Source organism: Primulina huaijiensis, chromosome 11, assembly GCF_012295235.1.
Source record: "Primulina huaijiensis isolate GDHJ02 chromosome 11, ASM1229523v2, whole genome shotgun sequence".
NCBI classification, from domain to species: Eukaryota; Viridiplantae; Streptophyta; class Magnoliopsida; order Lamiales; family Gesneriaceae; genus Primulina; species Primulina huaijiensis.
This window is the reverse complement of record NC_133316.1, coordinates 7,240,614-7,267,333: the sequence shown is the minus strand read 5'-3', so window position 1 is coordinate 7,267,333 and position 26,720 is coordinate 7,240,614. Positions and strand designations below refer to the sequence as shown.

General features: G+C 38.0%; 3 protein-coding genes and 1 non-coding gene across 4 annotated transcripts; 2 read left to right on the top strand and 2 right to left on the bottom strand.

Annotated features, from left to right (window-relative positions):
* The first annotated feature begins 3,764 nt into the window (after positions 1 to 3,764).
* Positions 3,765 to 3,875, top strand: LOC140989075 (small nucleolar RNA R71). The gene has a single exon (XR_012177422.1). It is a non-coding gene; the product is annotated as a small nucleolar RNA R71 (small nucleolar RNA).
* Positions 3,876 to 6,897: 3,022 nt separating this feature from the next.
* Positions 6,898 to 8,109, bottom strand: LOC140988325 (uncharacterized). The gene is made up of 3 exons (XM_073457356.1): positions 7,924 to 8,109; positions 7,477 to 7,629; positions 6,898 to 7,347 (listed from the first exon to the last, which is right to left on the bottom strand). Exons 1-3 carry the CDS (start codon positions 8,107 to 8,109, stop codon positions 6,898 to 6,900), a joined length of 789 nt encoding a protein of 262 aa, XP_073313457.1.
* Positions 8,110 to 8,126: 17 nt separating this feature from the next.
* Positions 8,127 to 8,983, bottom strand: LOC140988324 (uncharacterized). The gene is made up of 2 exons (XM_073457355.1): positions 8,497 to 8,983; positions 8,127 to 8,416 (listed from the first exon to the last, which is right to left on the bottom strand). Exons 1-2 carry the CDS (start codon positions 8,981 to 8,983, stop codon positions 8,127 to 8,129), a joined length of 777 nt encoding a protein of 258 aa, XP_073313456.1.
* A 3,563-nt stretch (positions 8,984 to 12,546) lies between these two features.
* Positions 12,547 to 20,023, top strand: LOC140987994 (glucose-6-phosphate 1-dehydrogenase, chloroplastic-like). Its single transcript, XM_073456819.1, has 10 exons — positions 12,547 to 12,902; positions 13,521 to 13,684; positions 13,805 to 13,899; positions 13,988 to 14,102; positions 14,504 to 14,709; positions 14,771 to 14,920; positions 15,006 to 15,126; positions 15,234 to 15,463; positions 15,562 to 15,762; positions 19,714 to 20,023. Exons 1-10 carry the CDS (start codon positions 12,686 to 12,688, stop codon positions 19,961 to 19,963), a joined length of 1,749 nt encoding a protein of 582 aa, XP_073312920.1. The 5' UTR covers positions 12,547 to 12,685; the 3' UTR covers positions 19,964 to 20,023.
* Positions 20,024 to 26,720: the final 6,697 nt, after the last annotated feature.

Here is a 26,720-nt window from a genome sequence, read left to right as displayed (position 1 = left end):
TCATCATGTTTCGTTTTGAAATTGATCCTATCTTCTGACAGTTTTCACAAGATTTGCAAAATAAATGCGTATCTTTGAATAAAGAGGGCCAATAAAATCCACATTGTAAGATTTTTGCAGCTGTTTTATTGGATGAAAAATGACCTCCACATGCTTCAGAATGACAAAATTTAATAACATTACTTACTTCATTGTCGGGTATGCATCGTCGAAAAATTTGGTCAGGACAATACTTAAACAAGTAAGGATCATCCCAATAAAATTTTTTAACTTCTATCAAGAATTTATTCTTATCCTGTGAATTCCAATGAGAAGGCATTTTATTTGTCACAATAAAATTTACAATGTTAGCAAACCAGGGCATAATAGTAGCATAAAACAACTGATCATCTGGAAAATTTTCATTTATTGGTATTTCATTATGAGATGATTCAGTCATTATTCTAGATAAATGATCGGCTACGACATTTTCTTTTCCTTTTTTATCTTTAATTATAATATCAAATTCTTGTAACAATAAAATCCACCGTATTAATCTTGGCTTAGCATCTTGTTTATTTGATAAATATTTTACGGCAGAATGATCAGTGTACACAATAGTAGTAGAACCAATTAAATAAGATCGAAACTTATCTAATGCAAATACTACTGAAAGTAATTCTTTTTCAGTAGTTGAATAATTTATTTGGGCACTATTTAAGGTTCTACTAGCATAATAGATTGCATACGGTTTTCCTTCTTTTCTCTGTCCTAACACAGCTCCTATAGCATAATCACTTGCATCACACATTAATTCAAATGGTAAAGACCAATCTGGAGGTTGTAAAATAGGTGATGTAATTAAAAGATTAATTATTTTTTTAAAAGCATTTTCACATTTCTGAGTCCATTCAAATTGTGTATCTTTTGTTAAAAGATTCGAAATTGGTTTAGATATTATGCTGAAATTTTTTATAAACCTTCTATAAAAACCTGCATGACCCAAGAATGATCGAACTTCTTTGACCGTTTTTGGTGATGTTAAATTAGCAATAACATCAACTTTGGCTTTATCAACTTCAATTCCTTTTTCAGATATCACATGACCTAACACAATCCCAGATTTAACCATATAATGACATTTTTCCCAATTTAAAACAAGATTTTTTTCTTCACATCGTTTTAATACTTCTTCTAGGTTTTTAAGACAATTTTCAAATGAGTTTCCAAAAACAGTTATATCATCCATAAAAACTTCTACAAATTCTTCAATCATATCACTGAAAATACTTAACATGCATCTTTGAAAAGTAGCCGGAGCATTACATAAACCAAATGGCATTCTTTTAAATGCAAAAGTTCCGAAAGGACAAGTGAAAGTAGTTTTTTCTTGATCTTCTAATGATATAGGTATTTGATAATACCCCGAATACCCATCAAGAAAACAGTAATAAGAATTTCCTGCTACTTTTTCTAGAATTTGATCTAAAAATGGTAGTGGGAAATGATCTTTTCTAGTTGCATCATTTAATTTTCTATAATCAATACACATACGCCAACTAGATGGAATCCTAGCTTGTAATAACTCTCCCTTTTCATTTTTTATAACAGTGATGCCTGACTTTTTAGGTACTACTTGTGTTGGACTTACCCATTTACTATCTGAGATTGGATAGATAATTCCAGCGTCTAATAGTTTTAATACTTCATTCTTAACAACTTCCTTCATATGTGGATTTAACCTTCTTTGTGGTTGTTGATATGTTTTAGCATTTTCTTCCAAATGAATTTTATGTGTGCAAATTAAAGGATTTATACCTTTTATATCTTTCAAAGTCCATCCAATTGCATTTTTATATTTCTTAAGTAATTTAATTAAATCTTCTTCTTGATTTGGTAGAAGAGTGGAAGAAATTACAACAGGAAATGTTTTATTTTCACCAAGAAATACATATTTCAATTCGAATGGTAAAACTTTTAATTCAAGTTTTGTATTATCATCTTCTTTAAAATTATTTTCAGACTCAAAACTTTCTATTGAAAAAACTTCAGATTGTTGATTTAAGTTTTCTTCTTGTATATTTTCTTCCACAATTGTTTCAATTTCATTATCATATTCATTTTCATTAATACTTGGTTGTTTACATAAATTGAACACATTAAGTTCTAGAGTCATATTTCCAAAAGACAATTTCATTATTCCATTTCGACAATTAATTAAAGCATTTGAAGTTGCTAGAAATGGTCGTCCCAATATTACTGGAATTTCATTATGTACTTCTATTGGTTGTGTATCCAAAACAATAAAATCTACAGGATATATGAATTTATCAACTTGAACCAACACATCTTCTACAATACCTCTAGGTATTTTGATTGACCTATCCGCCAGTAAGAGAGTAACAGAAGTGGGTTTTAATTCTCCTAAATTAAGTTTTTCATAAACTGAATAAGGAAGTAAATTCACACTTGCTCCCAAATCTAACAAAGCTTTTTTAATTTTATTTTCTCCAATAATACATGAAATTGTTGGACAACCAGGATCTTTATATTTTAAACTAGAATTATTTTGAAGAATAGAACTTACTTGTTCAGCCAAGAATGCTTTCTTCTTCACATGCAATTTTCTCTTCACAGTACATAAGTCTTTTAAAAATTTTGCATATGAAGGTACTTGTTTAATAGCATCTAATAATGGAATATTTATCTTTACTTGTTTAAAAACTTCATAGATATCAGAATCATTTTTTTGTTTTTTATGATTTGTTAATGCATGAGGAAATGGTGGAGGTTTATTTGATTCATTTACTATTTCAGATGATTTATCATTCAACATATTATTTTTAGAATTTAAGGTATCATCATTCTCAAAAGTATCAGGATTATCATCCTTACTCTTTGATTTTAAATGATCCTTGTTTTCATTACTATATGGATCATTAACTATTTTACCACTTCTAAGGGTAATAACAGATTTTATTTGATCAATTTTTTCATTTTTTAATTCTTGATTTTGATTTTTAGGATTAGGTTGAGGTTGAGATGGAAATTTTCCTTTTTCATGAATATTAAGTGCAGATGCAAATTTTGCAAGAGTTTCTTTCAAATCAGTCATAGATTGACTGTTTTGAATATTGATAGATTCTTGCTTTTGGATAAATGCATGAATTACATCTTCAAAGTTTTTTCTTGGAGGTGTAACATAAGGAATATAACCTTGATGATTTTGGTTATTTTGAAAATATTGTTGTGAGGGTTGTGCATTATTATCATTCCTCCAACTAAAATTAGGATGATTTTTCCATCCGGGATTATATGACGTTGAAAAAGGATCTAGTATTGGTTTTTTATAATTGTTAACATAATTTGCTTGTTCATGGAGACATTCTTTAAATGAAGGTAATGTTGGACAATCTTTTGTAGCATGATCATGTGTATCACATATATGACAAACAATTTCTTGAATACTTTTTAATTGACCACTCTTTTTCATTTCTAATGACTCAATTTTTCTTGCTAAAGATGCAAGTTTAGCTTGAATATCTATATCATCTTTAAGATTATAGATACCACCCCCATTTGTTGAATTATTGATTTTAGTTGTTGGTGGTTCTATTGTGCCTATATTATCCCAATTTTGAGCATTTTCTGCTAATGAATCCAAATACTCCATAGCTTCATTTGGGTTTTTATCTTCAAAAGTTCCATTACACATGAATTCTATCATTTGCCTATCTTTAGGTATTAGACCTTCATAAAAGTGAGAAACTATTCTCCATGTTTCAAAACCATGATGTGGGCATGTATTAAGTAATTCTTTATATCTATCCCAACATTGATAAAATGTTTCTCCTTGTTTTTGAGAAAAAGTAGTAATTTGTCTTTTAAAAGAGTTTGTTCTATGGGAAGGAAAAAACTTTTTGAGAAATTGTTGTTGCATTTCTTCCCATGATCTTATTGAACTTGATCTCAAATTTTGTAGCCATGTTTTAGCTTTATCTTTTAAAGAAAAAGGGAAAAGCTTTAATCGAACTATATCCATGCTACAATTTTGATCATTATAAGTGTTACAAACTTCCTCAAATTCTCTTAGATGTAAATATGGATTTTCAGAATCTAAGTCATGAAAATTTGGTAAAAATTGAATAATTTGAGGTTTAAAGTTGAAATTAGATGCATCAGGAGGAAAAACTAAACAAGATGGGGCACTAATTCTAATAGGGTTCATATGGTGCCTAAGTGTTCTTAATTGATCATGTTCTTGATTATTATTATTATTGTTGTTATTATTGTTATCATTATCTTGATTATTTGAAATATCATCCATGTTTAAATTATTTTCAGATACTCGAATAAGTCTACCACTTTTTTTTTCGAATCCAAATACTCATACAAAAAAAAAACACAGTACTTATAAATAAAACATAATTAACAAATATAAACTTAATTTATACCTCCCCGGCAACGGCGCCAAAAACTTGCTACTATTTAAATTATAATTCACCCAAGTGTAGGTTGTCTGCAAGTAATATATTTCGTAAGTACGAGATCGATCCACAGAGAGGTTATTTTAAGTTTAAATTTATTAATTTATAGATTACCAAATGCAAGAACGAAGTTTACAAATTATAAATTTTGTCAAAGCTCGAGGATTTATTCTTGGTTTATGCAATATTGTTTAACTAAAAGTAAAACAAAGGAAACCACCATAAATAATGATTCAAAGAAATTTAAATATTCAAACACACACCTAATATAATATAGTTCCCACTATAAAAAATACCGAATTCACCGATATTTTATATATGGTACCTATGATTATATATATAACTATATAAATATATAATTGCATAAAATAAATGTTAAATTAAATCATTATATTTCATTTAAAACAACCGGCAGAGCCACGCTATTGCCTAAATGAAATATATGATTTAATAAGTTAGTTGCGGGAAAGTAAAAGTTAGTTGCGATAAAGTAAATGTTAGATGCGGAAAGTAAAAGTTAGTTGCGATAAAGTAAATGTTAGATGCGGAAAGTAAAAGTTAGTTGCGATAAAGTAAATGTTAGATGCGGAAAGTAAAAGTTAGTTGCGATAAAGTAAATGTTAGATGCGGAAAGTAAAAGTTAGTTGCGATAAAGTAAATGTTAGATGCGGAAAGTAAAAGTTAGTTGCGATAAAGTAAATGTTAGATGCGGAAAGTAAAAGTTAGTTGCGATAAAGTAAATGTTAGATGCGGAAAGTAAAAGTTAGTTGCGATAAAGTAAATGTTAGATGCGGAAAGTAAAAGTTAGTTGCGATAAAGTAAATGTTAGATGCGGAAAGTAAAAGTTAGTTGCGATAAAGTAAATGTTAGATGCGGAAAGTAAAAGTTAGTTGCGATAAAGTAAATGTTAGATGCGGAAAGTAAAAGTTAGTTGCGATAAAGTAAATGTTAGATGCGGAAAGTAAAAGTTAGTTGCGATAAAGTAAATGTTAGATTGTTAGATATCATAATATTTCATTTAGAACAACCGGCAGAGCCACGCTATCGTCTAAATGAAATATATGATATAATTATATATATATATATATATATATATATGTATAATATAACAATAATAATTGATGAAATATTTATTGTATCAAAATTAAACAACAAATCAAGATAACCACTTCAATGGTATCAAGCATTTGATGTAAATTGATCACAACAAATAATTCATTTTTATACCTACAATAAAAAGAAGTTAGCTAAATAAAAATATAGAAAGAATATACAAAATATAAACGATCTTACTTCACCAAGAATTCATCCTCTTCACCTTGACATAATAGATTTAGCTTTCCATGAACTTACTTTTGATCAACACTAAAAACATCACTCATAATTTGGAAAATGAAAAATATATTGGAACTTCGAACTTTTATACTCACTCACACTATATTTTACAATGAGATAGAATGATTCTCAAGCTAGCACAAGGCCTCTATTTATAGGCCAAATGAGAGAAAGGGTCAAAAATTCTATTAATGCAATGTAGTTATAATAGTATTCTTTGTCTCCTTCAACTTCAATTCCATGCCCCTTATTTCAATGCTTTGTTCCACGACCTTAATCATCGAATTTGACTCAGCTCAAAACATCAAACATGTGAGGAATTGTCTGTAGATGAATTTTGCCACTTGGTTCACCTCATTTGGTTAAATAATGAAATAGTTATGATTTTTGTACTATATGCTGGTCATGGTGAAAGTAAATTTGTCCTCCTTTTGATATTTTCACAATTTGATCATCTTAACCAACTTTTTAGGCAATCATGTCTTCTGCAAAGTTGTAGATAATTTCTTAAAAATTCCAAAAATATTTTAATCACCTCCATTTGAATTTTGTAGCTTGAGTTATCATTATTTTACCAACACGTAGAAAACCTGAAAATAAAACATATTTAGTAAGACATTTAAATATAAACACACAATCCTAAAATAACATAATTTTATAATTTTAATTAAACTTAAATTTAAAAATATAGGTTTTAACATATAATAAATTATTAATTTTACGTTTCATCATTTACTAGGCGATGCCGTAGTAGGAAAATTTAATTTTTCCTCTCCACTCTAACTCATCTGCTAGGCGATGCCTTAACAGGAAAATAAAAATTTCTCTACTCCACTCTGCTCCTCTACTAGGCGATGTCTTAGTAGGAAAATTTAATTTTTCTCCTCCCCAACTCTGCTCCTCTGCTAGGCGATGTCTTAGCAGGAAAATTTAATTTTTCTTCTCCACTCTGCTCCTCTATTAGGCGATATCTTAGTAGGAAAATTTAATTTTTTTCCTCCACTCTTCTCCTTTACTAGGCGATGCCTTAGCTGGAAAATTTAAATTTTCTCCTCCACTCTGCTTCTCTACTAGGCGATGCCTTAGTAGAAAAAAATTAATTTTTCTCCTCCACTTCCCATTTTGGGTCTAACTTTCCTCTCTGCTCTTCTTGCGCCTTCCTTATGACCAAGTCTCCTACCTGGAAGTTTCTCTGAATGACCCTCCGATTATAAGACTGTGCAATGCGATTCTTATAAGCTTCCATTCGAATGATTGCAGCCTCTCTCTTCTCTTCCAACAAATCAAGGTCAGTGGCCCGTCTCATATCATTATCTTCATCATAAAACATCACCCTCACCGATTCCAATCCAATCTCAGCCGGGAGCACCGCCTCATTACCATAGACTAAACTGAAATGAGTTTCTTTGGTTTCTTCTCTCGGAGTGGTTCGATAAGCCGAGAAGACACTTGGTAGTTCATCCACCCAATTGCCCTTACCATTGCCAAGTCGAACCTTTAGACCCTGCACCAGCGTCCGATTAGTCACCTCCACCTGCCCATTACTCTGCGGGTAAGCTACAGAGGTAAAGACTTATTAGATCTTCATCTCTTTACACCAGGCTTGAATCTTAGCTCCTTGGAACTATATTCCATTATCGGATATCAGTCTCCTAGGCACCCTATATCTTCACACTATATTCTTCAACAAGAACTTCAGGACGTCATTCTCAGTGATTCTAGCCAAAGGCTCTGCTTCCACCCATTTCGAAAAATAGTCAACTGCTACCAATAGAAACTTCTTCTGAGCGGGAGCTATAGGGAAAGGCCCCACAATATCAATTTCCCACTGGTCAAAAGGACATGCGGCTGTGATAGTCTTCATCAGCGTGGCCGATCGGTGATGCAACCGGGCATGACGTTGACAACTATCACAGGACATCACTAACTCTTGGGCATCGTGCAGCACTGATGGTCAACAATAACCGGCGAGCAACACCTTCCTTGCCAACGCATAAGCCCCCAAATGATTTCTACAACATCTCTCGTGAACTTCTCGGAGCACATAATCAGCCTCTTTATAACTCAAGCATCGAAGGAGAGGGCCTGGGAAGGATCTTCGATATAACACTTATGCCACTACCACATAACTTGAACACTTTATCTTCAACTTATGAGCTTCCCTAGGGTCGTTAGGAGGCTTTCCCTTCTTCAAATAACTAATTATCACAGTCCTCCAATCCTCTTCTTCCTGTTCGACTGCAGGCGAACTCGTGTGAGGGGCGAGTTCGACATGAAATACCATATCTCTAGTCTTCCAACACCCCATTGTTCCGGCTATTTTGGCTAGATGTCTGTCTTTTCATTCTCTTTCCTGGGGATCTGCTTGAACGCAACCTTTGCGAACTTCCCTCTAACCCTGTCCACCTCTTGGGCATGTTCGATTATTTTTTCATCTTTCACATCATATACCCCCTTCATCTGCTGTGCTACCAGCTGTGAGTCAGAAAAAACAAGAACTCGGGTAGCTCCCACATTCACATCTGCCTGTAATCCTGCCAACACCACCTCATACTCTGCCTCAATGTTGGACGCTCGAAAGTCCAACCTTATAGCTAACTTTACTTCATCTCCAGCTGGCAAAATCAATACTACCCCCACCCCACTTCCATCATTCGAAGAAGAACCATCACATACACCTTCCAGGGATCCTCACTTTCTTGATGCATGATTTCAGCCTGAAAATCGGCTAAGTCTTGTGCCTTGATAGCTGTTCTTGGTTCATAATGGATATCGTACTCTCCTAGCTCAGTGGTCCATTTAACCAAGCGACCGGACGTGTTTGAATGAGTCAAGATCCTGCCCAACAGACTGTTGGTAAGTACCACGATTGGATGAGATAGAAGTATGGTCTCAAACGCCTCGTCGGCATTATCAAACGTCTCAAACGCCTTGTCGGCATATAAATATACCCACAAAGGCTCACCTGCTGCCGGTTTGACTAGGACAAGGAGCTCAGCAAGGTACTTTTTCAACTTCTCAAAAGCCTTCTCGCAATCTGGACCCCACTCAAATTTCTTCGCCTTACGCAAAACTCGGAAAAAGGGTAGGCTTCTGTGAGCGGATCTCGAGATAAACCGCGCTAGCACTGCAATCCTCCCCGTCAACTGTTGCACATCCTTGGGTCCTCGGGGAGAGACCATATCTTGAATAGCTTGGACCTTCTGGGGGTAGCCTCAATCCCCCTCTCCGTCATCATATAACCCAGAAACTCCTCACTCCTCACTCCTCACTCCTCACCCCAAAGATACACTTCTGAGGATTCAATTTCAGCCTATAGGACCTGAGGGTGGAAAAAGTCTCCACTAAATTAGGTATGAGCTGAGTTGAATCTTTCGACTTCACCATGATGTCACCCACATATACTTCGACATTCCTTCCCACCTGCTAAGAAAACACTTTATACATTAATCGTTGATACGTGGCTCCGACGTTTCTGAGTCCGAAAGGCATGACCACGTAACAGAAAGTTCATTCAGAGGTAACAAAGCTCGCTTTATCTTGATCCTCTACGGCTAAGGGGATTTGATGGTACCCCTGATAAGCATCTAACATGCATAGATACTGATGTCAAGGCTAAGGGATTTTATGGTACCCCTGATAAGCATCTAACATGCACAGATACTGATGTCCAGTTGTGGAGTCCACCAGCTGATCAATTCGGGACAAAGGATAACAATCTTTAGGACATGCCTTATTGAGATCTCTGAAGTCCACACACATCCTCTACTTCCCTGAACTCTTTGGAACTAGAACGAAATTCGATAGCCAAGTAGGAAGTTACACTTCTCGAATGTGCCTAGCCTCAAGCAATTATCCCACCTCTTTTCATATAAATTTATATTTCTCAGGCCCGAAATGTCTTTTCTTCTGTTTTACTGGACGAGCATTCGGCAAGCTGTTCAACCGATGATCTGCCACATCCGGGGTCGTTCTTGTGAGTTCTTGGGCTGACCAAGAGAACACGCTGAGATTAGCCTGTAAACAAGTAATGAGTTCTTCCCTGACCCTTGGGTCAAGGTCAGGGGCTATTCTGAGCGTCTTCTTTTCGGACCCCAACGCTATGATCTCCGGTTCTTCATCCATCACCTCTTGAACCTCCTTCCTTAACAAGGGCAACCCGCTTCTTCCCCTTCTAATCATATTGACCTCCACACGTGCTCTCTTTCCCTCTTCCTTCACTATTCCTTCATAACACCGACGCGAGACTTTCTGGTCCCCAGACAAGACTCCAACCCATTTTTCCACAGGAAACTTCAGCTTCTGATGATATGTAGAAGCTATCGCTCTGAAATCTTTTAGGGCTGATCGTCCCAAAATCCCAATATAGGCCGATGGGGTGTCCACCACGGTAAAAATTATCATCTTTGTTACTCGCCGAGGGTCAGTCCTCAAGGATAGGGGAAGAACAATTTGACCCAGCGGTGGGATGGCATGTTCTGAGAACCCATATAGCGGGGTGGAGACCGGATCAAACTCGAATCCTTCCACCTTCATCTGATCCAACGTGCTCTTGAACAATATATTTACATAGCTCCCATTATCAATAAAGATTCTTGCCACATCGTAATTGGCAATGGTGGCCGTCACCACAAGGCATCGTTATGTGGAGCCACGATGCCTCGAAGGTCTTCCGGACCAAAGCTGATGAAAAGATCTTGCGGTAAGTTTGCATCCTTGGATATCTCAAAATTCTCCAACCTTTTGCCATGTGCCTTCCGAGCTCGCCCCGAGTCTCCATCAGTAGCACCCCCGAGATCATATGAATCATTCATCTCGTAGGGTGGTTATCTTCATCCATTCTTCTCCTCGGATCGACAGGCTCCCGAGGAACATCTTGACCCTGCCCTTCTCTTCTCTGTTCTCCGACCCTCTGATTGATCCAAAGAGGGCCTCGACCTCGCCTAGGAGACGGGCGAGATTTCGATCGACTCCCGGATGATGATCTTTCTTATCTATCTACTGGAGGCAACCTAACACCGCTATCAGTTCTATGCGATTTCTCCCACCTTCCTTCTGATTCTCTCACCTCCATCACCTTGTCACGACTCCTATTCAGAAGAACATGGGATGAGAATTGTCCTCTACCGCTAACTTTATCCTCCTTTCTCTCACTCGCACCTCTCTTCCTACCTCTTCTTTCCGCTCCCTCCACCCTACTTCCCCCGGGCCGCTGCTCCATCCATCTGTACCGTTGGACATCTTCCAGATTTTCATATTTCTCCGCCTGGGCTAAAAGGTCATCATAGCTCGACGGAGGTTTCTTGACCAGCGATTTGAAAAATTCCCCTCCTCTCAGACCTTGGGTAAAAGCACTTATCATGATGTTAGGGGTAGTCGCTGATGTCTCTAGCGCCGCATTGTTGAAGGGCTAAACGAATTCTCGCAGTGTTTCAGTTTCTTGCTGCTTCATCACAAACAAGCTCAAATAATTTTTTTGAAGCCTTTTGCTACTGGCGAATCTGTGCAAGAAAGCGACGGAAAAATCCTCGAAAGATCGTATGGAGTTGGGCTTCAAGTTGTTAAACCATTGCTTGACTGACCTCACCAACGTTCTCAGAAACACCCTACACTTGACTCCATCTGAATACTGATGCAACAAAGCCGTGTTCTCAAATCATCCTAAATGTTCTTCTGGGTCAGTATGTCCATCGTACTCTCCCACGTTTGACTGTCGAAAATTTGGAGGAAGTCTTTCTTCCAAAATGGCAAGTGAAAAAAGACTTCCTCTCTTGGGTGCTGGCGCTCTGCTTCCCAACTACTGCCTCAACATTCGTATTTCTTTCCACATCTCTCCCATCTCAACATTCTCCCCACTTAGGAGGGGCTGTGTCTCTTCAACCCTACTCTGGTGGCCCTCAGCATTTTCCTCTCGCTCCTGGCGAGTGGCATGTTCTTCAGCAAACATAGACTATTGGTTCTTCTTCATGGCCTCGTCTACTATCCGGGTAATAAATTGGCCCAATTGTTCCAGGGTCAAGTTCTCCACATTCTCATTGGGACGAGGTTGCTCGTCCCTTGTCTCGTGACGGGGTTGTTCAGATCTTGCCTCATGACGAGGTTGTTCCTGTCTCCTCTCAAGTTGAGTTTGTTTGGGTCCCATTTGAGGACGCGATGATGCTGAGTTAGTTCTTTTGCTCCCTTTCCTGCTTACCATCTCTACGTCTCAACTCAAATTTCTCACGGACGGCGCCAAGTGATACTCACTGAAAATTTAGGGTCCGATTCCAACAGGTGACACTAGTCCAGACGCAGGCTTCGAATTTGTCCTGAGCCTGAAATCACGAAGAAAACTGTTAGAAGGGGGCCGAGAGGGTGTCTTGATGTAGTCCCTCCGACGCTCAAGTCAGAGATTGGGGATATAAGGGTAGAGTAGCTAAGGGTGCTGCTAAAAGTCAATATAGTGAATGAATGAATCGTACGCTCAAACATAATACTTATAGGAGAATACTTGGGTCTGTGATGGACCTTCCACCTTGGCTTAAGATGGGCCAAGAATCCCTAATCTTGTTTGGACCCATCCATGGAATACCATAATATATTAAAAAATTAATCCCGAGTTCGTTCGTGCTTTGGCCCGAAGTCAAATTCTCTCTCCACTTCGAGATAATCAATTGGAAGGAAAATTCCTGGCCTCATATAAAGGATTGGAACTCGAAAGTAATAGCCAAGTAAAGTATTTTGACATACTATTTATATAGCAAAAATATCTTGATTCTCCAGTGTAAATCCCAACCTTTGATCTTATCGTGTACGATAAATTTTCAAGAACGCGTCACCAAAGCGAGGAACGTTTTCTCTTCTTTTCGTTTCTCTTTTATTGGTTTTGATCCTCAAAACATTGCATGGCTGCTAAGCTGTTTAATCCCTGTGAGCATTCATCTTCTACCACGTTTTCTTCCGTTGGAGACAATTTGTATTTCTTCAAGAATTTTACAATATCGCAAATAACTAATTTCTCCAAATGGGTTCCCAAGAAATTCTCCAGACTTCAGCGAAGAAATCTTTCTCGGCTCAGGTCCTCCAATGGCTACCCTCTTAATGCAGTCTCTTTGCAAGATGGTAGGATTTTTCCAGCTTTTACTAGTAATTATATTGTTTTTATGGTTTGATTTGTTCTTTTGTTTTGCTTCATTATTTCCTTTTATTATTTTATGATTTTTGTGTGCACGTATCTACAGTTATTAAGTTCTGCCCAAAATGATTTCTTTGTTTATTAATTTATCTTTTTTGGGTTTTCTTTATACTGTAATGTATGGTATGAAGCAGATGTCAAGTAGATGGGACATAATTTTAGTTTCTAAGTATAGATATAACCAAAAATAACTGGATTCTTGTATTTAGCTGTTTATGCATCTGTCTTTAGTGAACATTAATTGCATATCACTCTGGTAACATGTAATTTTCTGAAGGTTGTACTCATTTTTTGGATAAACTGAGATTTTTTCATTGTTGTTTTCTTATCTCCCAATGTATGTTATCATTGGTACACATTTGGTTGGGTTTATATATAGAGCTTTAAGTTGCACGCTTTGACTTACTTGAAAATGTCTCGAACCCGTATTGAAAGCTTTTTTTAATGGCGGGTGATGATTGGATTATCTATAGATTGTTCAGTAAATGATGTCCTTTTTAGCTATAAATTTGCTGCAGTAACATGCAAACTCAATGCGTATGCAGAAGGTTCGGCTGCAAATCCTCTTGCTGAAGAAACAAGGTTTTCTGCAGTTGGAGGAGAGGATTCTACTCTTAGCATTATCGTCGTTGGTGCATCAGGGGATCTCGCCAAAAAGAAGATTTTTCCAGCTCTTTTTGCTCTTTATTATGAGGATTGGCTACCTGAGGTTCTTTCTTCATTTCCTTGGTTTCGGAAGTTATTTGACACGAATTGATGTCGTAAAATGATAGTTTTTTTTCATAATAGGATTTAGATACACTGCTGAACTATCCCAATATTCATGCAGAAATTTTCTGTTTTCGGTTATTCTCGGACTAAGATGAATGACGATGAGCTAAGAAATATGATTAGTGCAACCTTAACTTGCAGAATTGACAGGAGGTATACATTGGACTAGTCATATTACGTAAAATATAACCAACGTATACGTCTTACTCTTTGGAGTCGCTCTTTGAATAATCATCTGCAGAGAAAACTGTGACGCGAAAATGGAGCAGTTTTTGAAGAGATGCTTTTACCATTCGGGTCAATACAATTCAGAGGATGATTTTTCAGGGTTGCATCACAAACTTAGCTCAAAAGAGGTACTGAATGAATCTCTGTATTAAGGGTAGGATCATATGTGCAATGTTCCATTTGCATCGTAAAGCGCTTAGTTCATTAAAATAGCTCAATATACATTGAATCTTATTACAAACCAACGTTCTACGCTAACAGATTTGGATCCATGTGTCATGGGTTCCAACGGAAGTGATCCTGTGGCGAGGGTGGCCTTATAATGCTTTTGGGAGTATAAGATTTGTATTTTAAGAAAATTTCACATAAATTTTGAAAATTCATGCTGGTTTCTCAATGCCAGTGCTTGTGATTTCCTGTTTTAAATAGCAAGAAATCCTGTGCGATCTGCTTGTTCATATACTTTTTAATTGCTGATACTTCAAACATTTTATGCTGAAGATTATGATGCTGGGATGAATCTTTTCAGGGTGGTAACCTATCAAACAGGTTATTCTATTTGTCCATACCTCCCAACATATTCGTGGATGTGGTGCGATGTGCTAGTACTAAGTCCTCTTCAACGTCTGGATGGACAAGGGTGATCGTCGAAAAGCCATTTGGTCGTGACTCAGAGTCGTCGAGGGATCTGATACGTTGTCTAATGCAGTATTTGAATGAGGATCAAATATTCCGGTAAGCCCAAGTATCTTTGTTCAACTATGTGAAATTTATTTAATCGACAACTTTGACCCAGAATTGATCATTATTTGGGCAAGGAGTTGGTTGAAAATCTATCGGTGCTGCGGTTTTCAAATCTTGTTTTTGAGCCTCTTTGGTCGAGAAACTACATCCGCAATGTTCAGTTTATATTTTCTGAAGATTTTGGAACTGAGGGACGTGGAGGGTGAGACTCACTGACAAACATCTAATATTTTGATTACGATGGTTTCTTCTCAATTTTTTATAAATCTCCACTGATTTGTTCCCAGGTATTTCGACCATTATGGAATAATCCGCGATATAATGCAAAATCATCTTCTGCAAATGTTAGCATTATTTGCAATGGAGACGCCTGTGAGCTTGGATGCTGAGGATATTAGAAATGAGAAGGTATTACAGTTTATTTTCATGTCTTTGAAACTAGCTCTGAATTTCTAAGAATTTTCAAGATATTTTTGTTTGAATGCTCATGTTACAACTGAAATGCAATTAAACAGGTCAAAGTTTTGCGTTCGATGAGGCCATTGCAGCTCGAAGATGTGATTATTGGTCAATACAAGGGACACAACAAGGGTAATAAATCGTACCCTGGGTATACAGATGATCATACGGTGCCAAAAGACAGCATCACTCCAACGTTCGCGGCTGCAGCACTTTTTATCAATAATGCTCGTTGGGATGGTGTCCCGTTTTTAATGAAAGCGGGCAAAGCTCTCCACACTAAGCGGTAGTTAAATCTTGTACTTCGTATTTATGGAGTCACTATTCTGCTACTTCTGTTGTATTTTGTTGCATGTTATGATGATTTTCTCTAACAAAAACCAGAGCGGAGATTAGAGTTCAGTTCAGACATGTTCCTGGTAACCTATATAAAGGTAACTTTGGGACGGATATGGATAAAGCCACGAATGAGTTAGTGCTTCGTGTACAGCCTGATGAAGCCATATATTTGATAATCAACAGCAAGGTCCCTGGTCTTGGAATGAGACTAGACCGCAGTGATCTCAACCTGCTTTACAAAGCCAGGTACATAAAAAGTTTATGCTATGACTTGTTACATTTAGCGTTTTGATATTAATTGCAAAGCCTTTAAAGTCAATTGTTCCAAAAGTTCGAGCTAATGAGATATGATGAAACTTTAGTTTTATATTTTAAAACTCGCTTATGTGTAAGATATAGAACGGAGAATATTGGCTCGGAATTATAAGCATGCATGTGCATATTGTTAGGTAAGAATTTAATGGGGTTGGATCCACATTAAATTAAATAATAAAAAAATGTATCTCACATCGAAAGATTTTAAAAAGCTGGACGAGAGAATTAGTTATAAATAGAGCTCAATTCTTTCAGTTATTGTATCCCAAAATCAAAAGCTTTTCAGCTTTGATAAAAAGAGAGTGCATAGAAAAAAAGAGTGTATTTTTTCTTGAGTGCGGAAATTCTCTTGTGTGAGTTAGAAATTATTTTCTCGGTATACTCGGGTTGGGAGTGTGAGAAATATTGAGTGTATTGGTGTATACACTTGTTGTAATATTTCTTCCAGTTATAAAAGTTGCAGTTCTCCGTGGACGTAGCCTATATTGGGCGAACCACGTAAATCTTTGTGTTCTTGTTGATTATTTTATTCCGCAATTATTGGGTACTATATTATCATCTTGATCGTCATCGCTTCGAGTGTAATTCCCCAACAACTGGTATCAGAGCCTTGTTGTGAAAGTTCTTAAGAATTCTGAGTATGCTCTGTGGTTGCAGCTTTGTCTGATCATTCCACATCAGAAAAGATTTTTTAGATTTTTTGATAAGGCTAGAGAAGTGATGGCCGGAGATGATGGATCGGGACCGAGTATCAACAAGTTCGACGGTAGAGATTTTACGTTCTGGCGACTACAAATTATTGATTATTTGTATAGCAAGAAGTTGAATCAACCTCTATCTGGAAAGAAGCCGGAAAAGATGGAGGATGATGACTGGAAGCTTCTTGACCGACAAGTGTTAGGTGTAATACGATTGACCCTAACGAAGAACGTGGCACATAACGTGGCGGAGGCAAAAACAACGGAGGAGATGATGTCCATTTTGTCGGACATGTACGAAAAGCCATCGGCAAATAATAATTTACATCTCATGAATAAGTTATTTAACTTGAATATGAGAGAAGATGCATCGGTGGCTAAATACATCAATGAATTCAACACGATTGTTTCACAGCTGACATCGGTTGAAATTGAATTTGATGATGAGATTCGGACACTTATTCTTTTGGCGTCTTTACCAGACAATTGGGAACCGATGTGGGCAGCGGTTAGCAACTCTGTTGGAAAAAGAAAGCTACAATTCAATGATGTTAGAGATCAAATTCTTGCTGAAGAAGTTCGCAGGTTGGATTCGGGTGAAGGAACATCATTGAGATCTGCTCTAAATATCGAGAATAGATGAAGGGGCAGGAGTGGCGAAAAGAGTTTTAACCAATGGCATGGTAGATCCAAGTCAAGAAATGAAAAAGACAAAAGCAACTTTGAAAAGAATGTGAAGTGCTGGAGCTGTGGCGAGACTGGTCACTTGAAAAAGAATTGCAGATCAACAAAGTACGACGCTAATGTTGTTACTGAGGAGGTACATGACGCTCTATTACTATCCATGGAAAGCCCGGTTGATTCTTGGGTTATGGACTCGGGAGCTTTGTTTCATATCAGTGGTAATCGTGATGTATTCGATAATTACATTGCGGTAGATTACGGAAAAGTTTTCCTGGCTGATGGAAAACCTTTGGAAATAATTGGTATGTGTGATGTCCGGATGAAGATGAAAAATGGATCTGTCTGAAAAATCAACAAAGTAAGGCTTGTACCAGAGTTGACACACAATCTGATTTCAGTGGGACAGCTTGATGACGAAGGTCATAATGTGACCTTTGGTGATGGTTCTTGGAAAGTGAAAAAGGGAGCCATGATTGTTGCTCGAGTAAAGAAAACTGGAACACTTTATATGACTTCCAGTTTGAGAAATAAATTAGCGGCTGTGGATGCTGGAGCTAATTCAAGTCTATGGCATAGTAGGCTTGGGGATACGAGTGAGAAGGGAATGAAGATGCTTGTTTAAAACGGAAAGCTATTGGAATTAAAGATCGTTGAACACAAGCTGTGTGAAGCTGTATTTTTTGGAGAACAGAAAAAAGTGAACTTTTCAAAAGAGGTTAGAGAACCGAAATCAGCGGATTAGGAGCTGGCACATACTGATGTATGTGGACTATCTCCTGTGACATCCCTTGGAGATCACTCAAGATATTATGGTACTACTGTTGACGATTCTAGCAGGAAATTTTGGGTTTATTTTGTGAAAATAAATCGGATGTTTATGAGACTTTTAAACAGTGGGATTTAGCCATGAAAGATGTGATGGATTCACTGTCATCCAATCACATGTGGGAGTTGTCAGAACTTCCTGAAGGTAAAAAGGTTTTACATAGCAAGTGGGAGTACCGGTTAGAACATGACGGTAGTAAGCGGGACAAAGAAATACTTGTTGTAAAAGGTGAAAAGGAAGTCATTGGTTACACTGATATTTTCTCTCTGGTGGTAAAGTTAACTACTATCAGGGCTGTACTTGGATTGATGGTAAAAGAAGATTTACATCTGGAACAGTTAGATGTGAAGACGACGTTTCTTCATGGTGAGCTAGATGAAGAAACGAATCAATCACAGGGATTTGAAGTACGAGAGAAAGAGAAAATGGTGTGCAAACTTCAGAAGAGCTTGTATGATCTCAAACAAGCTCCATGACAGTGGTACAAGAAGTTTGGTGGTGTAATGAATAATGATGGTTTTCTGAGGTATCAGGCTGATCACTGTTGTTATGTGAGGCTTGATGGTTATTATATCATACTACTGATATATGTAGATGATATGTTGGTAGCAGGAGCTTGTCTGGAGGAGATTGATAAACTCGAGAAAGAATTATCAAAGGAATTTGCTTTGAAGGATTTGGCTGCTGCAAAACAAATCCTTGGAATGGGGATTCTTAGAGATCGGGTGAATGAAGTCTTGAAGCTTGAGAAGATTATTGGAAGCAAGAATCCAGCTGATATGCTCACGAAGGCTGTTATCATTGGAAAACTGAAGTTGTGTTTTACTTCAGTTGGTCTCCTAGACTAACAAAGGAGGTATGAGCTGCTGCACCGTTGGTATGAAGACATGATTGAAATCAAGTCTTCAAGTGGGAGAATTGCTATGTAAGAATTTAATGGGTTGATACTCACATTAAATTAAATAATAAAAAAACGTATCCCACATCGAAAGATTTTAAAAAGCTGGACGAGCGAATTAGGTATAAATAGAGCTCAATTCTTTCAGTTATTGTATCCCAAAATGAAAAGCTTTTCAGCTTTGATAAAAAGAGAGTGCATAGAAAAAAAGAGTGTATTTTTTTCTTGAGTGCGGAAATTCTCTTGTGTGAGTTAGAGAAATTATTTTCTCGGTATACTCGGGTTGGGAGTGTGAGAAATATTTAGTGTATTGGTGTATACACTTGTTGTAATATTTCTTCCAATTATAAAAGTTGCAGTGCTCCGTGGACGTAGCCTGTATTGGGCGAACCACGTAAATCTTTGTGTTTTTGTTGATTATTTTATTCCGCAATTATTGGGTACTATATTATCATCTTGATCGACATCGTTTCGGATGTAATTCCTCTAACACATATTGGTCGGGATCTGGGATTTTGGACAAATACAGCCCATATGCTAGCAGTCCAGACCAATTTAATGAAATATAAAGAGGATTACACTTAAATGTTATGAGTTTGAAACCACGTGGATTTGATGCCATTTTAGAGCCTTGTGTCCCAAAATTTGGAAGCATACATCACTTTTAAATAGGTTAAATGAATAGTTGCTTTTCAGGTGGAATCTTGATTCTCACGTTGCTCTACTGTTCTATCTATACTTCAACTCGATTGTTACTGTTTGAATTCATTCTAAAGGTACCCGAGGGAAATCCCAGATGCTTATGAGAGACTCCTGCTAGATGCCATAGCAGGAGAGCGAAGATTATTCATCAGAAGTGATGAGCTCGATGCTGCATGGGCTCTCTTCACTCCACTGCTAAAGGAATTGGAGCAACGGAAAATTTCACCCGAATTGTACCCATATGGAAGCAGAGGACCTGTTGGGGCGCACTATCTTGCCGCGAAGCACAACGTGCGATGGGGAGACCTTAGTGGTGAGGAGTGAAGATGGAGTATTATTTTTCTAGTCATTTTGTTTGTACAAGAATTTAGTGTATGCATTTGAAACGTCCCTCGTTTTTTAATTTTGAAATTCTACTAAATTTTTTTTATAAGCATTATTTCGAAAATCCACATTTATATAATTTAACATTTCCATAAATCAAAATACTTAAACATATGAAATTTCAAGTGCATCAAAATCTTTAAATCATCAATTAACCAAAAATTATACGTCGAGTTTTAAAAAGATCAATTAACATCATAATAAAACATAAAAGAATATTTCTAATAAATTATTAACAAAAATATTTTAAATCTTTTAACTAACAAGATAATGCGGAAAATAAATGTCTCTCGTGAGTGTACTGTCTGTCACGATTCGCTCAAGCGTCAGCGTCTCCCTCAATATCATCACCTGCAGCATTCAACCCTAATGAGTATAATACCTCAGCACGTTCTAAATATGAGTAACAAATAATAAATATACAAGAACATGCATTAAAATCATACTTTAATTAAAAATAACATTTTTATCATAAATAGATCATAACTCGTAAAATCATAAATCTTTCCATTATTTCTCATTTTGGGTAAAGTTTGATCCTTGAAAGTGACTAGTCTTTATCTTCTGGTCGACTGATCAGTCTTAGCTCACCATTAAGCATGGGACGGGCACTAGACACCGATGTAAAATAGAAATACGATCGTTGGGCTCACTCTTGGACCTTATCCCGTAAACGGGCCCCCTCTGAGGCCTTTTCTTCTCATGATATTTCCAAAAATCATATATCCTCTTTTTCACGGTCAATTCACATCCTTGTAAACATTTTTTTCCTTCCCTTTTTATTTCATAAAATATCATGACTTTCCAAAAATAGCATTTTTGCAATAAAATTGCACAGCTTTACCATACATAATAAAATATCATTTTTTCATCAAAGTCATCATAATATATCATTTAACATGCGTTATGACCCTTCGGGACACTGCGAAGCCTTTTTGTACTACCCATGTGTAAAATTACTTGATTTTGATTTTTTCTTACTTTCATTGACTCTAGACCATTCCAAATAATTATTCAAGCTTAAATTTGATCTTTGATATTTTATTTACCTTGAATTCGAGGCTTTCGTTTCAATTATTTAATTACTAATTTGTGAAGCGTTTAATTCTCGAATTAATTCAAATTTTAATATTTTTCCCCAAATTTTAAACATAAACTTTTCATACCTAAACTACCCTCGTGAACCATGAATCGACCCCCGTAGACCAAGGTTCGACCCTTTTCTTTCCCTAGCCCTAGTTCGAACCCAAGCTAGTTCCCTTCGAGCCATCTTCCGTTTTTCTTGAACCATGGCCGAGCCACCTCGAGCCATCCCTTGACCAGACCTCCTAGGGACCCTACCGAACCCCCCTGGACCATGCACGAGCCCCCAGCCCGCGTACGACACTCCTGCACACAAGAACAGGAGCCGCACGATTTCCCTCGAGCCTTGATCAAGCCACCTTAAACCAAGCCACACCAGTCTCTGTCCCGACCCTTGACCATCCTTCCTAGCCCCTACAAGACTAGCTTAGACCCCCGCCAGTCCAGCTACGCACCCTTCTTCAGCAGCCGCCCCCACGCGTGCATGGTAAGAGTCCTCGCACGCGTGGGCTCTTCCCATACCGGCAATCTTCCTAACCTCTAACCATGACCAGTACGACCCCCCTACCAAGCCCAGGTCGAGCCGCAAGTACTCCCCTTTTCCCTTAACCGAACCCTTACAAGTCAAGATGCCATGAAAACCCTAGGACTCCCTTTAGCTTTCCAGGCTCGACTCCAGCCATCATTTCCACCTTAAATCATCCATGTTATATCCATAAAACATCCTAGGTTAGCAGCGTACTCGTTGGAAATTATATCACGTTCATATATACGTAAAAACTTTCAAAACTTTAAAAATAATCGTCAAAATGTTACGCAATTTAAACAACAATATTTTTCATGCAAAATAAACGAAACATGCATATTATGGATTGAATGATGCGTCAAGGGAGTTTAGAAATGTGCATTTGCGTTTTAGAACAGTCGAAAATACGATCGTCGGCGTGGGGCGCGAAGAAAAACGAACGGGCGACAAAGACTCCGTATTTTCTTCTCTTATGATTTTCGAAATTTAGTGTATGTACTGTGTGTAAGGATCGGCTGATATGGTGTCAAAAACACCTAGGTTTCTATTTTATAATTTTTTAATGTCCATGATAATGTGCTTGAGGTTTGGGCTTTCAAGTTTAGGAGCAATTGGGCTTACTCATCCTAGGTAAATTAGACCCAATAACACCTATTTAATTGAAAAATAAAAGTTTATAAAAATTAGTTTTCAAAAATAATGTTATTTGATATTACTTGTTAATTTCAGTTTATATGTGTTGAGTTTTTAGACCAACTAGACTTGATCAATGCGGGTGAGGAGGATGTTGAGGAGACTAGGGACGGAAGCAAGGAGCTGGCTTGGACTGAGTAGGAGGCTAAACCCGAGGACCGCCCAAGTCTTTTTAAGAATTTATGAAAAGTTTCAGATACTCTGATTTCACGTTACCATTTACGATTGTTTTTAAACAAGTGTTTTAGCAAACCTTATTTGAGATCTTTTGTTGCAAATATTTTGGAATGAATAATGAGTTGATGACTGAAGTGATAGTTTATTTTTGTATTTAAGAAAATTTTTAATTTTTAATTCTTCCGCAAATTTTAATTATTTTAAAAGTTACGGTACGTTACAGTTGGTATCAGAGCGATGTTCTTGTAAAGGGTTATGCCTAATGCCAGTTGCGAGAAGCTCACGAAGCCACACCTCAAATCTGTAAGTTTTAAGGTTTTAAATTATTTCATGTAGTATGCATCAAGTCATGATTTCAGCATGTGCATATTTAAATTAAAATTACGTGCATCTTATGTTATGATATTATGTTCTTGCATGTTGGGTTTACGTGTTGGGTAAATTTTGGAACAGTCACTCCCCCTCGCCCACCTCCGGATATGCAGGCGCAGATGCTTGCAGGTATGACACAGTTCTTCGCGCAGTTTGCGGGGAACCAAGCTGCAGCTGACGCAGGGACGAGGCCCTGACCTGAGGCTGTGTATGAAAGATTTCAGAGGATGGATCCGAAGGAATTTTTGGGAACTACCGACCCGATGGTGGCTGAGGGATGGATTAAATCCATCGAGGTGATTTTTGACTTTATGGAGCTGCAGGATGCAGACCGAGTTAGATGTGCCACTTTCCTTCTGTCAGGTGATGCCAGGCTTCGGTGGGAAAGTGCGTCAGTATCAGTTAACCTGCAGACTTTTACTTGGAACGGTTTTAAAGAAGTGTTCTACTCCAAGTACTTCACTAACGAAGTACGATCCAGGTTGACCAGGGAGTTCATGGCGCTACGACAGGGAGACAACAGTGTAGCAGAGTTTGTGAGAAAGTTTTAGAGGGGGTGTTACTTTGTACCCATGATAGCTAATGATGCCCGAGAGAAGTTGAGGCATTTCATGGATGGATTGCGGTCGATATTACGCCGTGAGGTCCGAGTTGCTGGTCCTACTGCTTACGCAGTTGCCGTGTCTAGAGCTTTGGCCGCAGAACAGGATCAGAGGGACATTGAGAACGATAGACCGAGCAAGAGGCCCTGTCAAACACCACATCAGTAGCAGCAGCGACCTTAGTTTAAGAGGCTGTTCCAGGGGCAGCTAGGGAAGAAGCCTTTTCAGGGACCACAAAAAGGCAAGGGTCCTATTCCTCAGCAAAAGGCACCCCAGAAGCCCGGTGATTATCCAGTGTGCTCGAGGTGCCACCGCCAACATTCAGGGCAATGTTTATATGGGTCAGGAAAATGTTTCAAATGTGGAGTAAGTGACCACATGTTAAAGGACTGCCCACAGTGGAGGCAGCCGACTTAGGGTAGAGTGTTCGCCATGCATGCTCAGGAGGCGAACCAAGACACGACGTTGTTGATCGGTAAACTTATTTAATTCAGCACAGTATTTAATCTTGTTATTCATGCTTCGTATTGAATTGGGGATTATTAGTGTGCACTTTCTGGTGTTTTTCATTCCATGGGGTTAAGGTTAGAATTTTTGGGTTATAACTTTGTGTTGTGCTAACGTCTCTCAGGAAACATTTTCATAAAGAGATTAGCCACAAAGGCCCTGATAGATTTAGGTGCCACTCACTCCTTTATCTCGGAAACATTCGCTAATTATTTGGACCTCAAGTCCATTGGGCTCGACGTGATCTATTCAGTGACAGTCCCATCAGGGGAAGAGCTATCAGCTACTAGTGTAGTCCGAGATATTGATCTAGAATTGCAGGGCCACCTGGTCTATGCCGATTTAATAGTGTTTCCGATGCCATAATTTGATATTATTTTGGGAATGGACTGGATGACGAAGAACATAGTTCTTATTGATTTTCAGAGGAGGTCAGTGTTGGTCAGACCATTGGACATGGAACAGTTCCTGTTTGAGCCAGACAGATGGAGTAGTTTCCCTCGCATGATTTCTTGCATGCAGGCACGGAGACGTATTTCTAAAAGGTGTCAGGCTTTCTTGGCCAGCATTATTTTCGCACTTGACGTACCCTCTCCGTCTATATCTGAGGTACCAGTAGTTCGAGATTTTCCTGATGTTTTTCTAGATGACGTCACGGGTCTTCCACCAGAGAGAGAGGTGGAGTTTGCAATTGATCTTATGCCAGGCACTGTGCCAATCTCTAATGCACCGTACCGATTAGCTCCAGCTGAGATGTTAGAGCTCAAATAGCAGATTCAGGAGCTTCCGGACAAAGAATTCATCCGCCCTAGTTTCTCACTTTAGGGCGCACCCGTGATATTTGTGAAGAAGAAAGTCGGGAGCATGAGACTGTGCATCGATTACCGAGAGTTGAACAAGGTAACAATCAAAAATAAATACCCACTACCAAGGATCGAGGACTTGTTTTATCAGTTGCAGGGGGCTACAGTGTTATCTAAGATAGATCTTCGATCTGGGTATCATCAGCTGAAGGAAAGGATGCAGATGTTCATAAGACGGCCTTCAAAACCAGGTATGGGCATTACGAGTTCTTAGTAATGCCATCCGGACTGACGAATGCTCCAGCTATATTCATGGACCTCATGAACCGAGTATTTCAGCCTTATCTTGATCAATTCGTCATAGTATTCATTGACGATATCCTTATTTAGTCGAAGAGCCATGAGGAGCACAGCCAGCATTTGAGGACGATCTTACAGATCTTGCAGAGTCGCAAGTTATTTGCGAAGTGCAGTAAGTGTGAATTCTGGTTGGAGAAGGTAGCGTTTTTGGGTCACATAGTGTCTAGCAGTAGGATTGAGGTGGATCCGGCAAAGGTGACAGCAGTTAAGGAATGGGTTGAGCCGAAAAATGCGTCACTCCAATCCATAAGGGCAGCCTTCATTCAAGCGATACCAGACCAAAAAGGCCGTAAGTTTATTCAGGGGTTTTCGTCGATAGCAGGGCCACTCACTTCACTGACCAAGAAGAATGCTAAATTCGTGTGGAGTGAAGAGTGTAGGACCGGGTGCTTACCGCATTACCAAAAGCTATAGCTGGTAGTAATGGTGCAAATCAAATCTTTTAAACCACACAGCAGCTCAAGCACCACGGTTCGATCGCTCTACCAAGCAAGGACAATTATTGCACTCAACAATCTCCCTCTCAATAATTGCACTCCTTGCAATCAATGGGAATCGAACCCGTTACCTTGGCTCTGATACCAATTGTAGGACCGAGTGCTTACCGCTTTACCAAAAGCTATAGCTGGTAGTAATGGTGCAACTCAAATCTTTTAAACCCCCACAGCAGCTCAAGCACCACGGTTCGATCGCTCTACCAAGCAAGGACAATTATTGCACTCAACAAAGAGTGTCAGAAGAGCTTTGATACTTTAAAGCAAGCTCTTATTTCAGCGCCAGTTCTAGCCATGCTATCAGGGCAAGGTAATTTTGTGTTATACACCGATGTATCTAAGCTCGGGTTAGGCACAGTGTTGATGCAGCACGGTCGGGTTATAGCTTATGCTTCCAGGCAGTTGAAGGTGCACGAGAAGAATTACCCGACTCATGATCTAGAATTAGCCGCCGTTGTCTTTGCATTGAAGATTTGGAGACACTACTTGTACGGCAAGAAATGTCAGATATTCACTGATCACAACAGTCTCAAGTATTTCTTCACGCAAAAAGAATTAAATATGAGACAGAGACTGAAACGTCCTGCCCTTTTTATTGCTTTAAAAGTACTAGGAAATTTTTTTTTTTAAACACTCAATTTTCGGCCATGTACTCAAACCTCATGAAAATATTAAAATACTTTACCCTTTTAAAAATAAAATACCAATCACCTAGCATTTTAAAAATCAAGTGCAATAGTCATAAAATGAAATCGTCGCATGTTTACTAAACCTAAAAGCAATAAGTTTGAAAAGTATAGCACATACTAAACCTCTCAAAAATCTCTCAAAAGCATAAGTAAATTGTCTTAAAAATCTTTAATAATAAATCATGAGTCAAAAGTCATAATGCGGAATAATAGAAGCGTTGGTCCTCGGGTAATGTGCACCGACAGTCCAGTAGAATTACCCGTCGAGACCTCTCTCATACCCACCTGCATCCATCACACCTAGTGAGTCTAAAGACTCAACACACCATAATCTGGATAACAAATAATACATATAAAATCGCATGCAACAGTGAAAATACTTTTAGGTAAA